The 22,751-nt window shown below is 39.9% G+C and overlaps 1 protein-coding gene across 1 annotated transcript in view; it reads right to left on the reverse strand.

The window, feature by feature from the left end:
• Nucleotides 1-333: 333 nt before the first annotated feature.
• Nucleotides 334-22,751, reverse strand: part of FAM237B (family with sequence similarity 237 member B) — a 39,783-nt gene continuing 17,365 nt past the window's right edge. Inside the window, exons 2-3 of the mRNA XM_089917084.1 lie at nt 2,585-2,738; nt 334-1,352 (exon numbers count right to left, since the gene is read on the reverse strand). Of these exons, the coding sequence (XP_089773210.1) occupies nt 930-1,352; nt 2,585-2,738 (577 nt within the window). The 3' untranslated portion in view covers nt 334-929. The remainder of the gene's footprint in view (nt 1,353-2,584; nt 2,739-22,751) is intronic.

Genomic DNA, 22,751 nt, shown 5'->3' on the forward strand with positions numbered 1-22,751 from the left:
TATATAGCTTGGTGATGAGATACATATATCAGAAGCCACACAGTACACTACATCAAGATTAAATATTACTTTTTAGGATAATACTGGCATTAGTTTTGGCACAGTTTTAAAGTCAAAATTATGTAGAAGATACCTGATAAAACTGGTTACAATTTTACTGCACTGATTGCAGTATTAAAAAATATGTTGTATTTGCATTTTAAGTGGTTTTTTCTTTAAAAAAAAAAAGAGGCTTTACAAAGATGCCTTCTAAATAAAAAGTTATTGACAAAATACCCCAAAATATGGAAATGATAATTCAATAGCCATAAAACAATTACATATCAACAAAAATACAATCTTCATCAATATTAAAGAATTAGAAATAATTCTGATAAATGCTACAGGAAATATTCGAGCTCATAAATACTGACACAGGGTTAAATTTTCAGGTTGGTGTCATCTTGCTTGAGGTATTTTCTGTGTGCTCTTAAATGTAAAACTCATGTTTTGTAAAATCCAGTCCTGTAAGGTTAGAGAGGAAAAATTGTTAACATTTGTTCTAATATGAACTCTTAATATACCCTCCCTTTAAACAACCCTATTGAAAAAATTAATTTCAAAAGCCTAAATACATGTTGATGTTTTAAAATTTTTTCAAAAAATGTAATATGAATAATTACATGGCTAAATGGCTTTCTTATGAACTACTCATGGGGAAAAAAATAAGATGATAATTTAATGATCTACAAAAATATATCATTCCAAGATCATTTAGAATCTAGTATTTGCACATCAGAGCTCCTCTGGTTTCTAAATAATATAAAATCAGTAAAAATGAAAATCAAAGCTGATCATATTAGGAAAAAATATGGCAAATTTGCTAGCTTATTAGATAAACTTTAAAAATCAGAAAGATTAAATATTGAATTTTTAAGAAAACTAAACTGCTATTCTCTTAAGTACACATTTAAATTACCTCCCATTATCTTCTGTGGAAAATTATACTTGGGAGGCATCACCTGTCTTCTGCCCATTCCATGGGATCTTGAAAGCAAGCAGTCTACATACATGTCCCAGAAATCCTGAGCTATGCTTAAGAAGACATTATAATGTCTAGGCTGCTGGGATTTTTGCAGGAACAACATGAAACTCCAGAAAGAATCCACAGTGTGCTCTATCTTGATTTCCTTGAGATCTATCAGTGTCAAAGAGCAAGCATTCCAGCACTGGAGATCAATGTCTTCCATGATCCCTGGGCTGTTGCTGGCAAGCACCCCCTTTTGAAATTCAAAATCCGCGTTAATCAGATTTATCAGCATCATGCAGCCCAGAGGCAGGTAGAACCATCTTCTTGTGGCAAAATTCACATTCTATACAGAAAAAAAAAATGAAGATATATTTTTAACTTAAAATTATTCAATTACTTGATGATCTGTTTAAACCTAAAAAGTTATAACTACTTATGTATTTGGTTTTTATCAAACCTAAAAAATTATAAATACTTATGTATTTGGTTTTGATCAAGTCAAATTTGCCTACTATGTATTTATTGGTTTTCCTCTAAGTTGCTGACTCTCATACTTTCCTTCGAAAGGATATAACAACAGCTTTACCAACATTCTGATAAACAGTCTTCAGGAGCCACTGAAATCCAACACATGTTTATGAAGTTGTGATACATTCATTTCATCAAAGACCTTTGGAGCTGAAAGAAACTCTAAAAAGCATGTGTTCCAACCTTCTACTTTTACAGATTAGAAAAATTCTCAGTGATATGATTCAGCAAGTTCTCAGGTCTCCTGTCTCTCTATCCAAGACTCCTACCACAATACATTTCAACCAAGAAGATCAAAATGCAGCCCTTTCTACAGGTAACCATAAAAAATGGTGTGTGTGGTTTTCTTTAAATTGACGCTTTCCAATCTATCAAGTGTTGGATGCTCAAGCACCATTTTAGGTTTCAAAGTTACTGATGAAATTTATTCATTGAAAAAATATTTGTTATGCACTGATATCTGGTGGATCCCTGACTTTTCTCAGGTTGTTCAGGAGCTGGTTAGAGAAGATTAACATACATACACAAAGGAGCACGAAGACAATAAAAGTGATATAAGCCAATACGACATGGTGCAGCACCAATAACATTCAGCAAAATCTAGGTATTTTCTCACGATTCTTTGCACAAGTTTCCCTGAAAACTGATTGCTCAGTAAATCGACCTGAAGCCTATAGGTGAAGTCAAGGTCTAAATTCGCTTTGAATGGCCCTACCATTCCAGGCTGGCATTGGAAATGTCCCTGACACAACCTTGACAGCCTGGTCGGAGGAGTGGAGTGGCGAGGACAGATCCGGAAGACAGTACTCACATTCTTCCCCGTAAACCTCCGTCCTCCACTGCCCCCTAACCACCACCCCACCCAAAAAAAGGAAGTTAGGTTAAAGAGACAAACTCAACGAAACAAATTTAAACTTAGGTTAGTCGGGTCGTTTCACGTTGTGGAAAATTGTGCAGGTTTCCCAAACAGAGCTGACAGTGGCCAGTTTATAATACAAAGGACTGAGTGGGACCAGAGAATTTTATTCCTCAAGAATTTCAGGTTACCCTCCGGATCAGTGCTCTCCTGCCGGGTCGGGTCACCTGGACGCAGACAAGGAGCCTGCGGGGAATGGTACCTCTCTTAGGCGGCGGAGGCGAGCGTCCGGGTGCGATGTCGTGCGTGCGCTGCGCTCCCTCGAGGGATGAGGGCGGCTCTTGACTGGAAGGGACAAGAGATCTCTGAGCAGACTCCCACCCCCTGCCCAGCCGAACCCACCCCTACAGGCTGGTGACAGGTGGAAGCGGTGCTCTGCGACCTGCCGCCAGCGCACCCCGGGCGCCCTGAACTCAACCTAGGGAACCGTCTCGGCCGCACCGCGCTCCGGAGCCAAGCGGCTCAGGCTCTCCGGGAGCGGCGCTGCAGAATCTGCTGCCGCCGCTGAGGAATCTCGAAGTCAGCCCTGCAGCCCGAACCACGCTCCCTTTCTAGAGACTGAGTGAGGGGGCAGAGTATGTGGCCGCTCTCAAGGCCCCGCCCTCACCTTGCCCACCTCCCCAGTCCCGAGACCCAGGAACAAGGACAGTGTGAAAAAGAGTAAAGTCACAAGAGTATCTCACTAATGATGATAGATGAAAGATCCTAAACAAAATATTATCAAACCAAATTCAGCAGGATTTAGGAAAATACACATCAGTATCAAGCTGGGATTATCCCAGGGATGCAAAGATCAACATATGAAAATCAATTAGTGGATTCACCACAAAAACAAACTGAAGAGAGAAACCACTTGATTAAATGCAACAACCATTAAAGATAAAAAACAATAAAAATCCTCTTAGTAAACTAAGAATAGAAGTGAATTTCCTTAACCTCTCAAATGTTATCCACCAAAACCCTACAGCAAGCATCTTTCTATGGTAAATCATTAAAAGTATTCTCTTTTAGAGTCATGTACCAAAATGTTCATTGCAGCTCTATTTAGAATAGCCAGGACATGGAAGCAACCTAAGTGTCCATCAACAGATGAATGGATAAAGAAGATGTGGCACATATATACAATGGAATATTACTCAGCCATAAAAAGAAACGAAACTGAGTTATTTGTAGTGAGGTGGATGGACCTAGAGTCTGTCATACAGAGTGAAGTAAGTCAGAAAGAGAAAAACAAATACCGTATGGTAACACATATACATGGAATCTAAAAAAAAAAAAAAAAAAAGGTGCTGAAGAACCTAGGGGCAAGATGGGAATAAAGACACAGACCTACCAAAGAATGGACTTGAGGATATGGGGAGGGGGAAGGGTAAGCTGTGACAAAGTGAGAGAGTGGCATGGACATATATACACTACCAAACGTAAAATAGAGAGCGAGTGGGAAGCAGCCACATAGCACAGGGAGATCAGCTCTGTGCTTTGTGACCACCTGGAGAGGTGGGATAGGGAGGGTGGGAGGGAGGGAGCCGCAAGAGGGAAGAGATATGGGGACATATGTATATGTATAACTGATTCACTTTGTTGTAAAGCAGAAACTTACACACCATTGTAAAAGCAATTATACTCCAATAAAGATGTTAAAAATAAATAAATAAATAAAAGTATTCTCTTTTAAATTAATAACAAGACAAGGATTATCTTTGTTAACATTCAAAACAATACCCTCAAAGAAAGGTTAAAAAAAAAAAAGGAGGGAAGATAAGGATTAGAAAGGAAGAAACAGAACTTTTCAGTCTAGTGGGGAGGCAGCAAAGCTATTGGTTTAGCATGGAGCTTAGAGATCAACTGCCTGGATTTAAATCCCACCTTCTAGGTTCAAATGAAAATTTGTGACTTTGGGCAGTTACTTAATCTCTTTGTGACTTAGTTTCCTTATCTGTAAAACGGGGATTAAAAAATAAACCTGGGGCTTCCCTCATGGCACAGTGGTTGAGAGTCCGCCTGCTGATGCAGGGGTCACGGGTTCGTGCCCTAGTCTGGGAAGATCCCACATGCCGCGGAGCGGCTAGGTCTGTGAGCCATAGCCACTGAGCCTGCGCGTCCGGAGCCTGTGCTCCGCAATGGGAGAGGCCACAACAGTGAGAGGCCCGCTTACCGCAAAATAAATAAATAAATAAATAATAAATAAATAAACCTGTTTCATAGGGATGTTGAGATAATTAAATGAACATTTGTGAAGTGTTTGGAATAGTGGCTACACATAGTAAGAATGCTATGTATGTGTTTGTTTTTTTAAATAATAAATTATATCCACAAACTATTTTACAAGAGTTTTGTAAGGTTTTGTAAGGTGTCTGAATATAAGTTCAATCTAAAATATCCACTGCATCTCTATACCTGAGAAACAAACAATATAAATTAGAAAAGAGATGTTATTTATAATAAGAAAAAAATATAAGATATCTAGAAATAAATGCAACGAGGACATTAAATCCTTTATGGAGAATTTTTTTCTTGAAAGGCATTAAAAAAATTTCAACAAAAAGAATGCTAATATGTGGTCTAAAGATATCTATCTTCCCAAAATAATACACAAATTTTCAACCAAAATCATACCAGGGTTAATGAAAAGTTATTCTAAAATGTATATGGTAGAGAAAAGATCCAAAATAGCTAAGCTTTTCCTAAAGAACAACAATAAGGAAAGGGGACTCACTGGTGATTAAACAGGATGTCATTGGCTCAGGAAAAGAGAAATTAACCAACTGAGTAGATTAGAGAGCCTAAAAACAGACGTATACATTTATAGACTTATATGTGACAGAACCAGCATTGCAGATCTGTAAGGCAACAGTGTCTTTTTCACTAATTGAGGCTAAGACGATTGGTTATCCATACAGAGAAAAAAAAAAAAAAAAGTGGATTCCTGGGAATCCCCTGGAGGTCCAGTGGTTAGGACTCTGCTTTCACTGCCAAGGGCTCAGATTCGATCCCTGGTTGGGGAACGATGATCCTGCAAGTCCTGCAGTGTGGCCAAAAAAAAGTAGATTCCTACCTCATACAATCACAAAAATCAATCCCAAGTAGATTAAGAATTTCAATGTGAAAAGCAAAGCATTACAACTTTAAGAGGAAATTCAGAATATCTTTCTGATCTTGAGGTTGGCAAGCATTACACAAAATACAAGTAGTGCTAAGCATAAAAGAAAAATTAATACATTTGACTACATTAAAATTAAATCTGTTAATCACAAGACACCATAAATAAAGATAAAAGATAAGTATAATCTGGGAGAAGACATCTACAGCACATATAACCACAAATGGATTAGAATTAGGATCCAAGATATAAGAATCTTCCAAGGAATCAACAAGAAAAAGACAAATACCACAACAGAAAACTAGGCAAAAGGCTTAGAGGGCCATTTCATAGATAAGGAAACGTAACTAATGAATGATTGAATAAGTATATTCATAACCTCATTGCAAGCAAGGAAGTTCATATAGTGAAAGACCATAATAAGATATGAACTCACACCCATCAGGTCGTCAAAAATTAAGAAGTCTAGCAAAATCAAGTGTTGGTGAGCATATGAAGGGTATTAGTCAGGGTTATCTAGAGAAACATGGGCTAAATAAACAGAGAGATGACAGAGAGAGAGAGAGAGAGAGAGACTGATTTGGTATAAGGAATTAGCTCACATGATTATGGAGGCTGGGAAGTCCCATGATCAGCTGTCTGCAAGCTCGTGACCCAGGAAATCTGGTGGTGTAGTTCCAGTCTAAGTCCAAAGGCCTGAGAACCAGGAGAGCCAATGATGTAAATCATAGTCCAAGTTAAAGAGAAGACCAACGTCCCAGATCAACAGTCAGGCAGAGAGAGCAAGGGAGGGCCATCTTCGTTCAGTCTGCTAATTCAAATGCTAATCTCATCCAAAAGTACCATCACAAACATACCCAGAAATACTATTTAACCAAATATCTGGGCACTCCATGGCCCAGTCAAGGTGACATATATACTTAACCATCACATGAAACAACAGGGACTCTTCTTACACAGTGCTAGGAGGAGTGTAAATTAGTTCAATTAGTCTAGAGCACAAATTGGCACTATCTTGTGAGTCTGAACAAGCACACAATCTGCAATAAATCTTTTTACTCCCAGGAAAGATCTTGAAGAAACTCTTGTACATGGGCACCAAGAGACATACACTATAATGGAATGTTCATAGTAGCACTCTTCATAAAAGCCAGAAACATGGAAACAATCATAATGACCTAATGGTTAACAGGAGAATAGATAAATTAACCATGGTACATTCACAAAATGGGATGTAATTCGGCAGTGAAAATGAATAGACTGCAGCTATATGCATTATAGGCGAAAAAAGCAAATTGCAGAAGATACCATTTTTATAAATTTCAAAGACAAGCAAAATGAAACCACATGTTCTCTATAAATACACATATATGATAATGTAATTTTAATGGTAAGGAAGTGATTAACACAAAATTCAGGAGAGTGGTTACGTTTCAGGGAATGAGATGTAGAAGAACGCACAGAGAGCTTCTATGGATGGTAAATTTACTAGTCTTTATGATTACAGTTGCCAACAAATATGTGTTAGGTATATTCTTTTCTACTGTCAAATAATGCATGTCAAAACTTCTAGGATAGTGACAAGACATATTTCAAATACATAAAGACAAAGCTTGGTGACTGGTCATATTGATATGAGATGGAAAGAAAAGAGAACTAACATTTTTGGCATGCATCGTTATGGGGGTGACAGTGACAATATGAAAAATGGAAAGGAAGATTAGTGGGGAGGATACATTTGATTCAGGATGTGTTGCATTAGATTTGATTCTGGATCTTCTGAAGTATCTAAAATTTAGCTAGAAATTTAAGCTGAAAGGTCTCTGTTTTAATAGAAAATTACTTTTGCTATGAGAGTATACATTGATAAAAGAAAGTTGAGATGAAGATGGAAGACTATGTCCAAATTTAGGGGTCCATGAACTGCAGATAGAATCAGTGAAGGAAGAAGAGATAGAACAATCAGCCTATACAAGCTCCAGGGTAGTATGATGTCACAGAACTAAAGGGAGGATGCTATGGTCTGAATGTTTGTGTCCTCCAAAAAATTTATATGTTGAAATTCTAATCCCCAAAGGTGATGGTATTAGGAGGTAGAGCCTGTGGGAAGTGTTTAAGTCATGCAGGTGGAACCCTCCTGAATGCGATCAGTGCTTTATAAAAGAGGTTCTAGAGGGATCCCCAGCCTCTTTTACCAGGTGAGGACACAGCAAGAAGTAGGTAGTCTGCAATCCAGAAAAGGGCCTTCACTAAAACCCAGCCATGCAGGCAAGCTGATCTTGGACTTCTAGACTTTAGAACAGTGAAAAATAAATTTCTCTTGTTTATAAGCTACCAAGTCTCTGGTATTTTGTTATGTTATCCTGAATAGACTAAGACAGAAGATACAGCTGAAGAATCAGAAGACTGCTATAGGTCAAACACTTGGAGAATTGGTCTTGAAATAATATTTTTCATTTGGCAAAAAGAAGGTGTAGTGGTGAAACTCAAAAGTACATAGTACCTTTAAAAATAGCCATGATAAATTCATGTGGAAGCTTAGATTTAACAGGTGGTTAAGGTCAAGTTAACTAACCCATCTAATTATCATTATATGTAAAACAATCCCTAAGTAATAAGCAACTATGTTTTCCACACTATGGACCATTTTTATTAAAATCATCTTCGAAGATGGTGGAGTAGAAGGACATGCTCTTACTCCCTCTGGCAAGAACACCAGAATCACAACTAACTGTTGAACAATCATTGACAGGAAGACACTGGAATTCACCAGAAAAGACACCCCACATCCAAAGACAAAGGAGAGGCCACAATGAGACAGTACGAGGGGTGCAATCACAATAAAATCAAATCCCATAACTGCTGTGTGGGTGACTCACAAACTGGAGAACACTTACACCACAGAAATCCACCCACTGGAGTGAAGGTTCTGAGCCCCACGTCAAGCTTTAAAACCTGGGGGTCCGGAAACTGGAGGAGGAATTCTGAGAGAAACAGACTTTGAAGGTTACTGGGATTTGATTGCAGGACTCCGACAGGACTGGGGGAAACAGAGACTCCACTCTTTGGAGGGCACACACAAAGTAGTGTGTGCATCGGGACCCAGGGGAAGGAGCAGTGACCCCACAGAGACTGAACCAGACTGACCTGCTAGTGTTGGAGGGTCTCCTACAAAGGTGGGGGGTGGCTCTTTCTCACCGTGAGGACAAGGACACTGGCAGCAGAAGTTCTGGGAAGTACTTCTTGGCGTGACCTCTCCCAGAGTCTGCCATTAGTCCCACAAAGAGCCTGCATAGGCTCCAGTGTTGTGTCGCCTTAGGACAAACAACCAACAGGGAGGGAACCCAGCCCACCCATCAGCAGTCAAGCAGATTAAAGTTTTACTGAGCTCTGCCCACCAGAGCAACAATCAGCTCTACCCACCACCAGTCCCTTCCATCAGGAAACTTGCACAAGCCTCTTAGATAGCCTCATCCACCAGAGGAAAGACAGCAGAAGCAAGAACTACAATCCTGCAGCCTGTGGAACAAAAACCACATTCACAGATAGATAGACAAGATGAAAAGGCAGAGGGCTATGTACCAGATGAAGGTACAAGATAAAACCCCAGAAAAACAACTAAATGAAGTGGAGATAGGCAACCTTCCAGAAAAAGAATTCAGAATAATGATAGTGAAGATGATCCAGGACCTTGGAAAAAGAATGCCGGCAAAGATCGAAAAGATGCAAGAAATGTTTAACAAAGACCTAGAAGAATTAAAGAACAAACAAACAGAGATGAACAATAAAATAACTGAAATGAAAACTATACTAGAAGGAATCAATAGCAAAATAACTGAGGTAGAAGAAGAGATAAGTGACCTGGAAGACAGAATGGTGGAATTCACTGCTGCAGAACAGAATAAAGAGAAAAGAATGAAAAGAAATGAAGACAGCCTAAGAGACCTCTGGGACAACATTAAACACAACAACATTCACATTATAGGGGTCCCAGAAGGAGAAGAGAGAGAGAAAGGACCTGAGAAAATATTTGAAGAGATTATAGTCAAAAACTTCCCTAACATGGGAAAGGAAACAGACACCCAAGTCCAGGGAGTACAGACAGTCCCATACAGGATAAACCAAAGGAGAAACATGCGGAGACACATAGTAATCAAATTGGCAAAAATTAAAGACACAGAAAAATTATTGAAAGCAACAAGGGAAAAACGACAAATAACAGACAAGGAAACTCCCATAAGGTTAACAGCTGATTTCTCAGCAGAAACTGTACAAGCCACAAGGGAGTGGCAATGACATACTTAAAGTGATGAAAGGAAAGAACCTACAATCAAGATTACTCTATGGAGCAAGGATCTCATTTAGATTCGATGGAGAAGTCAAAAGCCTTACAGACAAGCAAAAGATAAGAGAATTCAGCACCACCAAACCAGCTCTACAACAAATGCTAAAGGAACTTTTCTAAGTGGGAAACATAAGAGAAGAAAAGGATCTACAAAAACAAACCCAAAACAATTAAGAAAATGGTAATAGGAACATACATCTCGATAGTTACCTAAAACATGAATGGATTAAATGTTTCAACCAAAATGGAAAGGCTTGCTGAATGGATACAAAAACAAGACCCATATATATGCTGTCTACAAGAGACCCACTTCAGACCTAGGGACACATACAGACTGAAAGTGAGAGGATGGAAAAAGATATTCCATGTAAATGGAAATCAAAAGAAAGCTGGAGTAGCGATACTCATATAAGATAAAATAGACTTTAAAATAAAGAATGTTACAAGACACAAGGAAGAATACTACATAATGATCAAGGGATCAATCCAAGAAGAAGATAAAACAATTATAAATATATATTCACCCAACATAGGAGCACCTCAATACATAAGGCAACTGCTAACAGCTATAAAAGGGGAAATCGACAGTAACACAATAATAGTAGGGGACATTAACACCTAACATACACCAATGGACAGATCATCCACACAGAAAATTCATAAGGAAACAGAAGCTTTAAATGACACAATAGACCAGATAGATTTAATTGATATTTATAGGACATCCCATCCTAAAATAGCAGATTACACTTTCTTCTCAAGTGTGCATGGAACATTCTAGAGGATAAACCACATCTTGGGTCACCAATCAAGCCTCAGTAAATTTAAGAAAATTGAAATCATATCAAGCATCTTTTCTGACCACAATGCTATGAGATTAGAAATCCAGGATTAGATTAGAAGTCCAGGACCAGATGGCTTCACAGGTGAAGTCTATCAAACATTTAGAGAATAGCTAACACCCATCCTTCTCAAACTCTTACAAAAAATTGCGGAGGAAGGAACACTCCCAAACTCATTCTATGAGGCCACCATCACCCTGATACCAAAACCAGACAAAGATACTACAAAAAAAGAAAATTACAGACCAATATCACTGATGAATATAGATGCAAAACTCCTCAACAAAATACTAGCAAACAGAATCGAACAACGCATTAAAAGGATCATACACCATGATCAAGTGGGATTTATCCCAGGGATGCAAGGATTCTTCAACATACGCAAATCAATCAATGTGATACACCATATTAACAAATTGAAGAATAGAAACCATATGATCATCTCAATAGATGCAGAAAAAGCTTTTGACAATATTCAACAACCATTTATGATAAAAACTCTCCAGAAAGTGGGCACAGAGGGAAACTACCTCAACACAATAAAGGCCATATACGACAAACCCATAGCAAACATCATTCTCAGTGGTGAAAAACTGAAAGCTTTTCCTCTAAGATCAGGAACAAGACAAGGATGTCTACTCTCACCACTATTATTCAACATAGTTTTGGAAGTCCTAGCTATGGCAATCAGAGAAGAAAAAGAAAGAAAAGGAATGCAAATTGGAAAAGAACAAGTAAAACTGTCACTGTTTGCAGATGACATGGTACTATACATAGAGAATACTAAAGATGCCACCAGAAAACTACTAGAGCTAATCAATGTATTTGGTAAAGTTGCAGGATACAAAATGAATGCACAGAAATTTCTTGCATTCCTATATACTAATGATGAAAAATGTGAAAGAGAAATTAAGGAAACACTCCCATTTACCATTGCAACAAAAAGAATAAAATACCTAGAAATAAACCTACCTAGGGAGACAAAAGACCTGTATACAGAAAACTATAAGACACTGATGAAAGAAATTAAAGAGGATACAAACAGATGGAGAGATATACCATGTTCTTGGATTGGAAGAATCAATATTGTGAAAATGACTACACTCCCCAAAGCAATCTACAGATTCAATGCAATCCCTATCAAATTACCAATGGCATTTTTTACAGAACCAGAATAAAAAATCTTAAAATTTATATGGAGACACAAAAGACCCCGAATAGCCAAAGCAGTCTTGAGGGAAAACAACGGAGCTGGAGGAATCGGACTCCCTGACTTCAGACTGTACTACAAAGCTACAGTAATCAAGACGATATGGTACTGGCACAAAAACAGACACATAGATCAATAGAAAAAGATAGAAAGCTCAGAGATAAACCCATGCACCTATGGTCAACTAATCTATGACAAAGGAGGCAAGGATATAAAATGCAGAAAAGACAGTCTCTTCAATAAGTGGTGCTGGGAAAACTGGACAGCTACATGTAAAAGAATGAAATTAGAACACTCCCTAACACCATACACAAAAATAAACTCAAAATGGATTCGAGGCCTAAATGTAAGACCGGACACGATGAAACCCTTAGGGGAAAACATAGGAAGAACACTCTTTGACATAAATCACAGCAAGATATTTTTTGATCCACCTCCTAGAGTAATGGAAATAAAAACAAAAATAAACGAATGCGACCTAATGAAACTTCAAAGCTTTTGCACAGCAAAGGAAACCATAAACAAGACGAAAAGACACTTCTCAGAATGGGAGAAAATATTTGTAAATGAATCAATGAAGAAAGGATTAATCTCCAAAATATATAAACAGCTCATGCAGCTCAATATTAAAAAAAAAAACCGAATCCAAAAATGGGCAGAAAACCTAAATAGACATTTCTCCAAAGAAGACATACAGATGGCCAAGAGGCACATGAAAAGTTGCTCAACATCACTAATTATTAGAGAAATGCAAATCAAAACTACAGTGAGGTATCACCTCACACCAGTTAGAATGGGCATCATCAGAAAATCTATAAACAACGAATGCTGGAGAGGGTGTGGTGAAAAGGTAACCCTCCTGCACTGTTGGTGGGAATGTAAATTGATACAGCCACTATATTCATTTTCACTACTATGGAGAACAGTATGGAGGTTCCTTAAAAAATTAAAAATAGAATTACCATATGGCCCAGCAATGCCACTACTGGGCACATACCCAGAGAAAATCATTATTCAAAAAGACACATGCACCCTAATGTTCATTGCAGCATTATTTCCAATAGTCAGGTTATGGAAGCAACATAAATGCCCATCAACAGACGAATGCATAAAGAAATGTGGTACATATAGACAATGGAATATTACACAGCCATAAGAAGGAACAAAATTGGGTCATTTGTAGAAATGTGGATGGATCTAGAGACTGTCATACAGAGTGAAGTAAGTCAGAAAGAGAAAAACAAGTATCGTATCTTAATGTATATATGTGGAACCTAGAAAAATGGTACAGATGAACTGGTTTGCAGGGCAGAAATTGAGACACAGATGTAGAGAACAAACGTCTGGACACCAAGGGGGGAAAGTGGCGGGGCTGTGGGTGGTGGTGTGATGATTTGGGAGATTGGGATTGACATGTATACACTGATGTGAATAAAATGGATGACCAATAAGTATTTTTTAAAATAAATAAATAAAATCATCTTCACCAGCATCAACATATTCATCACCACCCTATCATGATCCTTCTGTTCCCAGCATATTCCCATTGTCCCCAGATTTCATCTCTGAGTTATATCATATCTCTCCTTTTCTCTCTGTCAATTTAGGCTCTGATCCCACTTCTAAGTCCCTTGCATTTAATTCAGCCTTTCTTCTGCAATTAGGTATTCGTTTTCACTACAATATTTGGCATCTATTACTACATTGGTTGTCTTTTTTTTTCTTTCTATGAGAACATGTAATCTTCCCTACTAGTTTATAATAATACTATCTTTACTTCCTATTCTTCTAGTGACTGGCATATGACACAATCGGCACTCAATAAATATCTTTAGCTGATTTCTACTTCATATCCATGATATTCCCTCCACTTAGGGAGTTTTGTCAGCTTTACACAAGGCAAACCCAAGTCTTTCAGAACTCTAGTGCTCCCTGTGAAGACTTCCTGGGTTAGTCAGGCCAGTGGCCTATTCATTTGCCCCCATTCTTCCTACCTTCCAATCACTTAGCTGAAGTTCTGTCACACTTTTGTTTATCCCGTTTCTTTTCTTTTTTTTTTTCTTTTTTAACATCTTTATTGGAGTATAATTGCTTTACAATGGTGTGTTAGTTTCTGCTGTATAACAAAGTGAATCAGCTATACCTATACATATATCCCCTTATCTCCTCCCTCTTGCATCTCCCTCCCACCCTCCCTAACCCACCCCTCTAGGTGGTCACAAAGCACAGAGCTGATTTCCCTGTGCTATGCGGCTGCTTCCCACTAGCTATCTATTTATCCCATTTCTTCTTTATACAGCTTGTTTCTCCAGGCAATACTGCCATAATCACACCCCCAGAGAATTCAGAAGAGCACTCCACAGACAGCAAGGACATGTTGACTAATGCTGAATACCCACAAAAAGAATAATTTTTCAATTCACTGACTTTCTGACTCATTATAATGAAAGACATTAATTTAAAAAATCTATGATTGCAATTGCCTCTAGTAATCCTTAATAACAACGTATTTATCAAAGTGTGATTCAATGACCTTGGGGAGAAAGAGGGCAGGAAATGAAGTTGAAACAAATAAGTACCCTGCAGAGAAAACAAGCACTAGTTGACTGCTGAGTAATTGAAGGGAAAGTAGACATTATATATTTCAGGAACACAGGAGACAAAGAAGAACAAAATACTGACTCTGAGACAGGAGAAAAAGTGTTCAAGAGAGAAGTCAAAAAAATATCATATAATCCTTACCCCTGACAAAAAAGACCATTCATAGAAATAGTTTGTTGTCATGATTTAAGAAGAACAAGAAATAAAAAGTTTAGCTTAGGTTTGTTTACCTTTAGTTTAGCTGAAACATAGCATATGTATAAACATTATGTATTCCAGGATCCTTACTTTACCTCTTTGCATTATTTTTTAGTGGTTGCTTTACGGGTCACAATATATATACTTTTAACAGCCTACTTAGGGTTAATATTGAATCAATTCATGTCAAATACAGAAATCTTGCAAGGTAGGAGTTCATTTACTCACCCTTGCCTGTTTTTGCTAAAGTTGTCAAATGTATAACATCTACATACATTAAAACTCTATGATACAATGTTATAATTTCCAGTGCTCTCATCCCCCCAACAGTCAAGATCTGAATTTTCATCTGTTTTTATTTCTCTTTAGTGTGTAGAACTTCCTTAGTGTTTCTTTTTTTTTTTTTTTTTTTTTTTGCGGTACGCAGGCCTCTCACTGTTGTGGCCTCTCCCATTGCAGAGCACAGGCTCCGGATGCGCAGGCTCAGTAGCCATGGCTCACGGGCCCATCCACTCCGCGGCATGTGGGATCTTCCCGGACTGGGGCACGAACCCATGTTCCCTGCATCAGCAGGCGGACTCTCAACCACTGCGCCACCAGGGAAGCCCCTTAGTATTTCTTATAGTACATGCCCACTGTCAATATCTCCTTTTAGCTTTCTTTTTCTGAAAATGCATTTCATTCTTGGAAGATCATTTTCACTGGATGTAGAATTCTGATTTGATGTGGGCTTGTTCTCCCTTCCCTTCCGGCACTTTAAAGATGTTGTTCCACTGTGTTCTGGTCGTCAATAATTCAAATCATAGTTCCCTCGTATGCAATGTGTCATTTTTCTCTGACAGCTTTCAAAACATCTCTAGTTTTCTCAAATTTGATGATTATGTGCCTAGGTGTGTGCAATGCAATTCTGATGTTAACCAGCTAGAATTAGGTCAAATTTCAGAAGTTAGGAGCATAATTCTACCCTCACTTCAGAAGCCAGATGTAAATCCCAGAGTTCTCAGGTCACCATTCTTCTGATCAACTGGCTACAAATTCAGGGGTTCCAAGTACTCCCTGAAGTATTATAATTCACTAGCATGACTCACAGAACTCAGGAAAGTACTACATTTATAATTATAGTTTTATTATAAAGAATGTAAATCAGGAGCAGCCAAGTGAAAAGACCCATAGAGTTAGGTCTGGGGGTCCCACACACAAAGCTTTTGTGTCCTCAGAATGCCTCAACTTCCAGGCACATGAAGGTATAAATACCAATCAGGCTCTCTCACCTCAGTGCCCAGAGTTTTTACTGGAGTTTCATTACATAGACTTTGTTGATTGAATCATTGGCCATGTGCTTGAACTCAATCTCCAGCCAATTCTGCCCTCTTCAGAGGCTGGGCTCATATCACATGACTAAAAAGCCCCAACCCTGTAATTACCTGGTTGGTCTTTCTGGTGTGGCTAGCCCCCATTTTGAGTCATCTCATCAGCATAAACTCAGGTGTGGGTCTAGAGGCTCACCATGAGTAACAAAGACATTTCTATCACTCCAAGAAATTCCAGAGATTTAGAGGTTATTTCCCAGGAACTAGGGACAAAGACCAGCCAAATTCTTTATTATACAACAGTGTGGTTTTCTTTGTTTTTATCTCATTTCAGGTTTGTTAAGCTTCTTGAAAATGTACAGTTACATCTTTCACCAAATTTGGAAAATATTCAGCCATGTTTTCCTTAGATATTATTTCTGCCCATTATTCCTTTTTCTCATCTCCTTCTGGGACTCTAATTACACATTCTTAGAGCTTTCAATATGGTCCCTGAGGCTTGTTCATTTTTACTTCAATATTTTTTCTCTGTGTTCCTCAGGTTAGATAATTCCTATTAATTAATTAATTTTTTCTTTTTTTGGCCTCACCATGCAGCATACGGGATCTTAGTTCCCCGACCAGGGATCGAACTCTTGCCCCCTGCAGTGGAAGCGTGGAGTCCTAACCACTGGACTGCCAGGGAAGTCCCAATAATTTCTATTAATATATCTTCAGCTTTGCTGACTCTTTCTTCGTTTGCATTCTGGTGTTAAAGACATCTGGTAAGTTTTTATTTCAGATAGTACATTTTTTAGTTCTGGAATTTCCATTTGTTTCTTTTTTATAGTTTCTCTTTCTCTGTTAAATATCCTATATTTCATTCATAATGCACGTATTTTCTTTTACATCCTTGAATATGTTTTATAGCAGGGGTCCCCAACCCCCGGGCCATAGACCGCTACTGGTCCATGGCCTGTTAGGAACCGGGTTGCACAGCAGGAGGTGAGCGGTGGGTGAGTGAGCGAAGCTTCATCTGTATTTATAGCCGCTCCCCATCACTCGCATTACCACTTGAGCTCCACCTCCTGTCAGATCAGCAGCTGCATTAGATTCTCATAGGAGTGCGATCCTACTGTGAACTGTGCATGTGAGAGATCTAGGTTGCGCAATCCATGTGAGAATCTAATGCCTGATGATCTGAGGTGGAACTGAGGTGGTGAGGCTAGCTAGTGCTGGGGAGCGGCTGCAAATACACATTATCATTAGCAGAGAGGTTTGACTGCAGGGAGACCATAATAAATCAATTGCTTGCAGACTCATATCAAAACCCTATCAATGAGTGGCAAATGACAATTAAGCTATATCTGGCGGCAGTCTTTAAGTCAGAATCTGACACTTATTTTAGTCCATTCAGGGCCCGCCCATTATTTTATTTATCACTTCCATCTGTGCCTCTTTCCCCACACTGTGCACTTGTCTCATTCACAGTTTTGGTAAGCCCATAAGTTAACCCTAGCCAAAATGAGTAAAAAACAAACGTCTCTGGAGAGCTTCTTTGAAAAGGTGGAAAGACCCAGTGATGAGATAGAAGACTCTAAGACTGCCAACAAAAAGAAAGCTGCATTTAAAAGAAAATACCAAGAGTCCTACTTAAATTATGGGTTCGTTGCAACAGGTGATTCACATTCTCCAAGCCTGCTTTGTATAATATGTGGCAACCAGCTATCTAACGAAGACATGAAACCTTCAGAACTGCTTTGCCACATGGAGACCAAGCACCCTGCATTAAAAGACAAGCCTTTGGAGTTTTTCAAAAGAAAAAAACGTGCACACAAAGAACTGAAGCAATTATTGAAGGCCACCACTTCATCAAATGTGTCTGCCCTGAGAGCATCGTTCTTAGTGGCTAACTGCATTGCTAAAGCTAAGAAGCCCTTCACTACTGGTGAAGAGTTGATCCTGCCTGCTGCTAAGGCCAACTTTTAGGAGAGGGTGCAGTTCAAAAGGTGGCACATGTTCCTCTTTCAGCTAGCACCATAACTAGATGAACTGATGAAATAGCAGAGGATATTGAGGCACAATTGTTAGAGAGGATTAATGAGTCACCGTGGTATGCAGTTCAGGTTGACGAGTCTACCAATGTTGACAACAAGGCAACAATGCTTGTATTTGTGTGATATATTTTTCAGGAGGATGTGCAGGAGGATATGTTATGTGCACTTTTGTTGCCAAGCAACACCACAGCTGCAGAACTATTCAAGTCTTTGAATGATTACATATCAGGAAAACTGAATTGGTCATTTTGTGTTGGTATATGCACGGATGGAGCGACTGCCATGACTGGATGGTTTTCTGGTTTCACTACTTGGACCAAAGAGGTTGCTTCTGAACGTGAGTCTATGCACTGTGTCATCCATAGAGAAATGCTGGCCAGCTGAAAAATGTCACCTGAACTTAACAACGTTTTGCAGGAGGTGATTAAAATTATCAACCACATTAAACTACATGCCCTTAACTCACATCTGTTCAGGAGGAACAGCTCTGTGAGGAGATGGATGCAGAGCACACACGTCTTCTCTTATACACAGAAGTGAGGTGGCTTTCTAAAGGTAGATCACTGGCCAGAGTATCTGAGTTATAAGAGCCACTCCAGAGATTTCTTTTAGAAAAACAGTCACCACTGGTAACACATTTCAGTGATACTGAATGGGTTGCAAAACGTGCTTACTTGTGTGACATATTCAACCTGCTGAACGAGCTCAATCTGTCACTTCAAGGGAGAACAATAACTGTGTTCAAGTCTGCAGATAAAGTGGCTCCATTCAAAGCCAAACTGAAATTATGTGGGTGACAAGTGAACACTGGGATTTTTGACATGTTTCAAACATAAGCAGAGATTTTGAAAGGGACTCAACCGGGGCCTTCTTTCTCCCAGCTGGTGCATGATCACCTATCTCAGCTTTCAAAAGAGTTTGAGCATTACCTCCCAACTACAAAGACCCCCGAACTGGGAAGGAATGGATCCGCAACTCATTTGTAAATAAGCAAGGTGAATCGACTTTGTCCGTGCTAGAAAAGGATCAACTGCTTGAGACTGCAAATGATGGTGGCCTTAAAAGTATGTTTGAGACAACTTCAAATCTCCATATGTTCTGGATTAAAGTCAAGACGGAATATCCTGAGACTGCCACAAAAGCACTGAAAAGCCTGCTTCCATTTCCAATATCCTATCTTTGTGAAGCAGGGTTTTCTGCAGTAACAGCCACCAAAACAAGATTACAGAGTAGACTGGATATAAGCAACATACTTCGGGTGTCACTGTCTCCCATCACCCCCAGATGGGACCATCTAGTTGCAGAAAAACAAGCTGAGGGCTCCCATTGATTCTGCATTATGGTGAGTTGTATAATTATTTCATTATATATTACAGTGTAATAATAACAGAAATAAAGTGCACAATAAATGTAATGTGCTTGAATCATCCCGGAACCATCCACCCCCACCCCCCTGAGGAAAAACTGTCTTCCATGAAACCGGTCCCTGGTGCCAAAAAGGTTGGAGACTGCTGTTTCATAGTAACTGCTTTAAATCTTTGTCTGCTAGCTTCAACATCTGGGGCATCCCCGGGTTGATCTTTGTTGATTGTCTTTTGTCTCAAAAATGAGTCACATTCCCATATTTCTTGATTTATTAAGTAATTTTAGGTTGTATCCTTAACATTGTAAATGTTATTTTCCAAACATCTTGGAGTCTGTAATACTTTCCCAAAGAATGTTAGTTTTTTTTGTATGTTTGTTTGGTTTGGTTTAGCATGCAATTGACTTAATTGGGCTATATCTTTTGGGCTTGGTTGCTTAAAGTTTGTCCTGTGCAGGCATGGTTCAGGCATCAGCAGAAGATTTATTAAAAAGATTTTAGGATTCCCTTCTCTGGATTCCTCCTACCTTGGATCTTCCATTACTTTCCAGCAACTATACTTATCCCAAACTCTTACCTCTCATTCTTCAAGCCAAAATACCCGGCGTTTTGCAGCAGAATTTTAGCCAACCTAAAAGAACTGACTGGGGCCAGTTCTTAGGCTAGAAACTGTGAAAACAGGGATCTGAGTATCTCCCTTCTTACAAACGGTCAACTGCCCTCCAGAATCTGCTTACTTCTGGTCATTCTAAGGATAAACTTACAGTTTATCATTGTTATATGTAGAAGGATCATCTGACAAGAGCAACTCAGGTCAGAATTCCTCCATCACCCTCATTTTGTAGGTTAAGAAAACTAAGTCCTAAGGAGGTGTTTCCCTGTTCATAAGGAATTTATTGGAATTGGGGCTTGCCACCATGAGAGCTGAGTTGTTGTAGTAAGATAGATGTTATCAGGCAATTTCCTTAAATTTAATAAACATCACTAGTTTGAATTCATTGGCATTACACCCAGTCAATGTTAATCAAAATTCTATATTTTAAAATACTGTAAAAGAAATGTTATAACTTTTTATTATTTTTAAAGGACTTGGCTAGCAAAGTGCTAAAAGTAAAAGTTCCTAAAAGATATGTTTTATTGAGCATCTAAAAACTGTTTGAAACTAGTATATACACCTATGCAAACAAAAAATCTAACATAAATGTTTATTTCAAAAGCTAAAATAAAAGGAGACCTTCAAGGTGGAGGAGGAGTAAGACGCGGAGATCACCTACCTCCCCACAGATACATCAGAAATACATCTACGTGTGGAACAACTCCTACAGAACACCTACTGAACGCTGGCAGAAGACCTCAGACCTCCCCAAAGGCAAGAAACTCCCCACGTACCTGGGTAGGGCAAAAGAAAAAAGAATAAACAGAGACAAAAGAATAGGGACGGGACCTGCACCAGTGGGAGGGAGCCGTGAAGGAGGAAAGGTTTCCACACACTAGAAGCCCCTTCGCAGGCGGAGACTGTGGCTGGCGGAGGGGGGGAACTTCGGACCTGCGGAGGAGAGCGCAGCAACAGGGGTGCGGAGGGCAAAGCGGAGAGATTCCCGCACAGAGGATCGGTGCTGACCAGCAATCACCAGCCCGAGAGGCTTGTCTGCTCACCCGCCGGGACGGGTGGGGGCTGAGAGCTGCGGCTCAGGCTTCGGAGGTCAGATCCCAGGGAGAGGACTGGGGTTGGCTGCGTGAACACACCCGGAAGGGGGCTAGTGCGCCACGGCTAGCAGAGAGGGGAGTCCAGGAAAAGGTCTGGAGCTGGCGAAGAGGCAAGAGACCATTGTGCGGTGCGCGAGGAGAGGGGATTCAGAGCAACGCCTAAACGAGGTCCAGAGACGGGCGCGAGCCGTGGCTATCAGTGTGGACCCCAGAGACAGGCATGAAACGCTAACGCTGCTGCTGCTGCCACCAAGAAACCTGTGTGCAAGCACAGGTCACTATCCACACCTCCTCTCCCGGGAGTCTGTGCAGCCCGCCACTGCCAGGGTCCCGTGATCCAGGGACAACTCCCCCGGGAGAACACATGGTGTGCCTCAGGCTGTTGCAACATCACAGGCTCGGCCCGCATTCCGTACCCTGCCCTTCCCCTCCACCACCACCCCCACCCCCGGCCTGAGTGAGCCAGAGCCCCCGAATCAGCTGTCATTTTAACCCCGTCCTGTCTGAGCGAAGAACAGATGCCCTCAGGTGACCTACACGCAGAGGCGGGGCCAAATCCAAAGCTGAATCCCAGGAGCTGTGCGAACAAAGAGAAAGGGAAATCTATCCCAGCAGCCTCAGGAGGAGCGGATTAAACCTCCACAATCAACTTGATGTACCCTGCATCTGTGGAATACCTGAATAGATAACAAATCATCCCAAAACTAAGGTGGTGGACTTCAGGAGCAACTGTAGACTTGGGGTTTGCTTTCTGCATCTAATTTATTCCTGGCTTTATGTTTATCTTAGTTTAGTATTTAGAGTTTATTATCATTGGTACATTTGTTTATTGATTTGGTTGCTCTCTTCCTCCTTTTTTTAAAAAATATATATATATATTTTTTCCTTTTTCTCTTTTTGTGAGTGTGTATGTGTATGCTTCTTTGTGTGATTTTGTCTGTATAGCTTTGCTTTTATCATTTGTCCTAGGGTTCTGTCCGTTTTTTTTTCTTTTTTTTTTTCTTGTTTTTTTCAGTATAGTTTTTAGCGCTTGTTATCACTGATTGATTTATTTTTTGGTTTGGATGCTCTCTTCTTTCTTTCTTTCTTTTTTTCTCCCTTTTTTTCTAAGCCGTGTGGCTGACAGGGTCTTGGTGCTCCAGCCAGGTGTCAGGCCTGTGCCTCTGAGGTGGGAGAGCTGAGTCCAGGACATTGGTCTACCAGAGATCTCCTGGCTCCATGTAATATGAAACAGCAAAAACCCTCCCAGAGATCTCCATCTCAACACAAAGACCCAGTTCCACTCAATGACCAGCAAACTACAGTGCTGGACACCATATGCCAAACAACTAGCAAGGCAGGAACACAATGCTACCCATTAGCAGAGAGGCTACCTAAAATCATAATAAGGTCACAGACACCACAAAACACACCACCGGATGTGGTCCTGCCCACCAGAAAGACAAGATCCAGCCTCATCCACCAGAACACAGGCACTAGTGGCCTCCACCAGGAAGCCTACACAACCCACTGAACAAACCTTAGCCACTGGGGGAAGACACCAAAAACAATGGGAACTATGAACCTGCAGCCTGTGAAAAGGAGAC

The sequence above is a fragment of the Delphinapterus leucas genome, chromosome 9 (assembly GCF_059928025.1).
Source record: "Delphinapterus leucas isolate spDelLeu-1000000601 "Yukka" chromosome 9, BTC_Dleu_Yukka2, whole genome shotgun sequence".
NCBI lineage: Eukaryota > Metazoa > Chordata > Mammalia > Artiodactyla > Monodontidae > Delphinapterus > Delphinapterus leucas.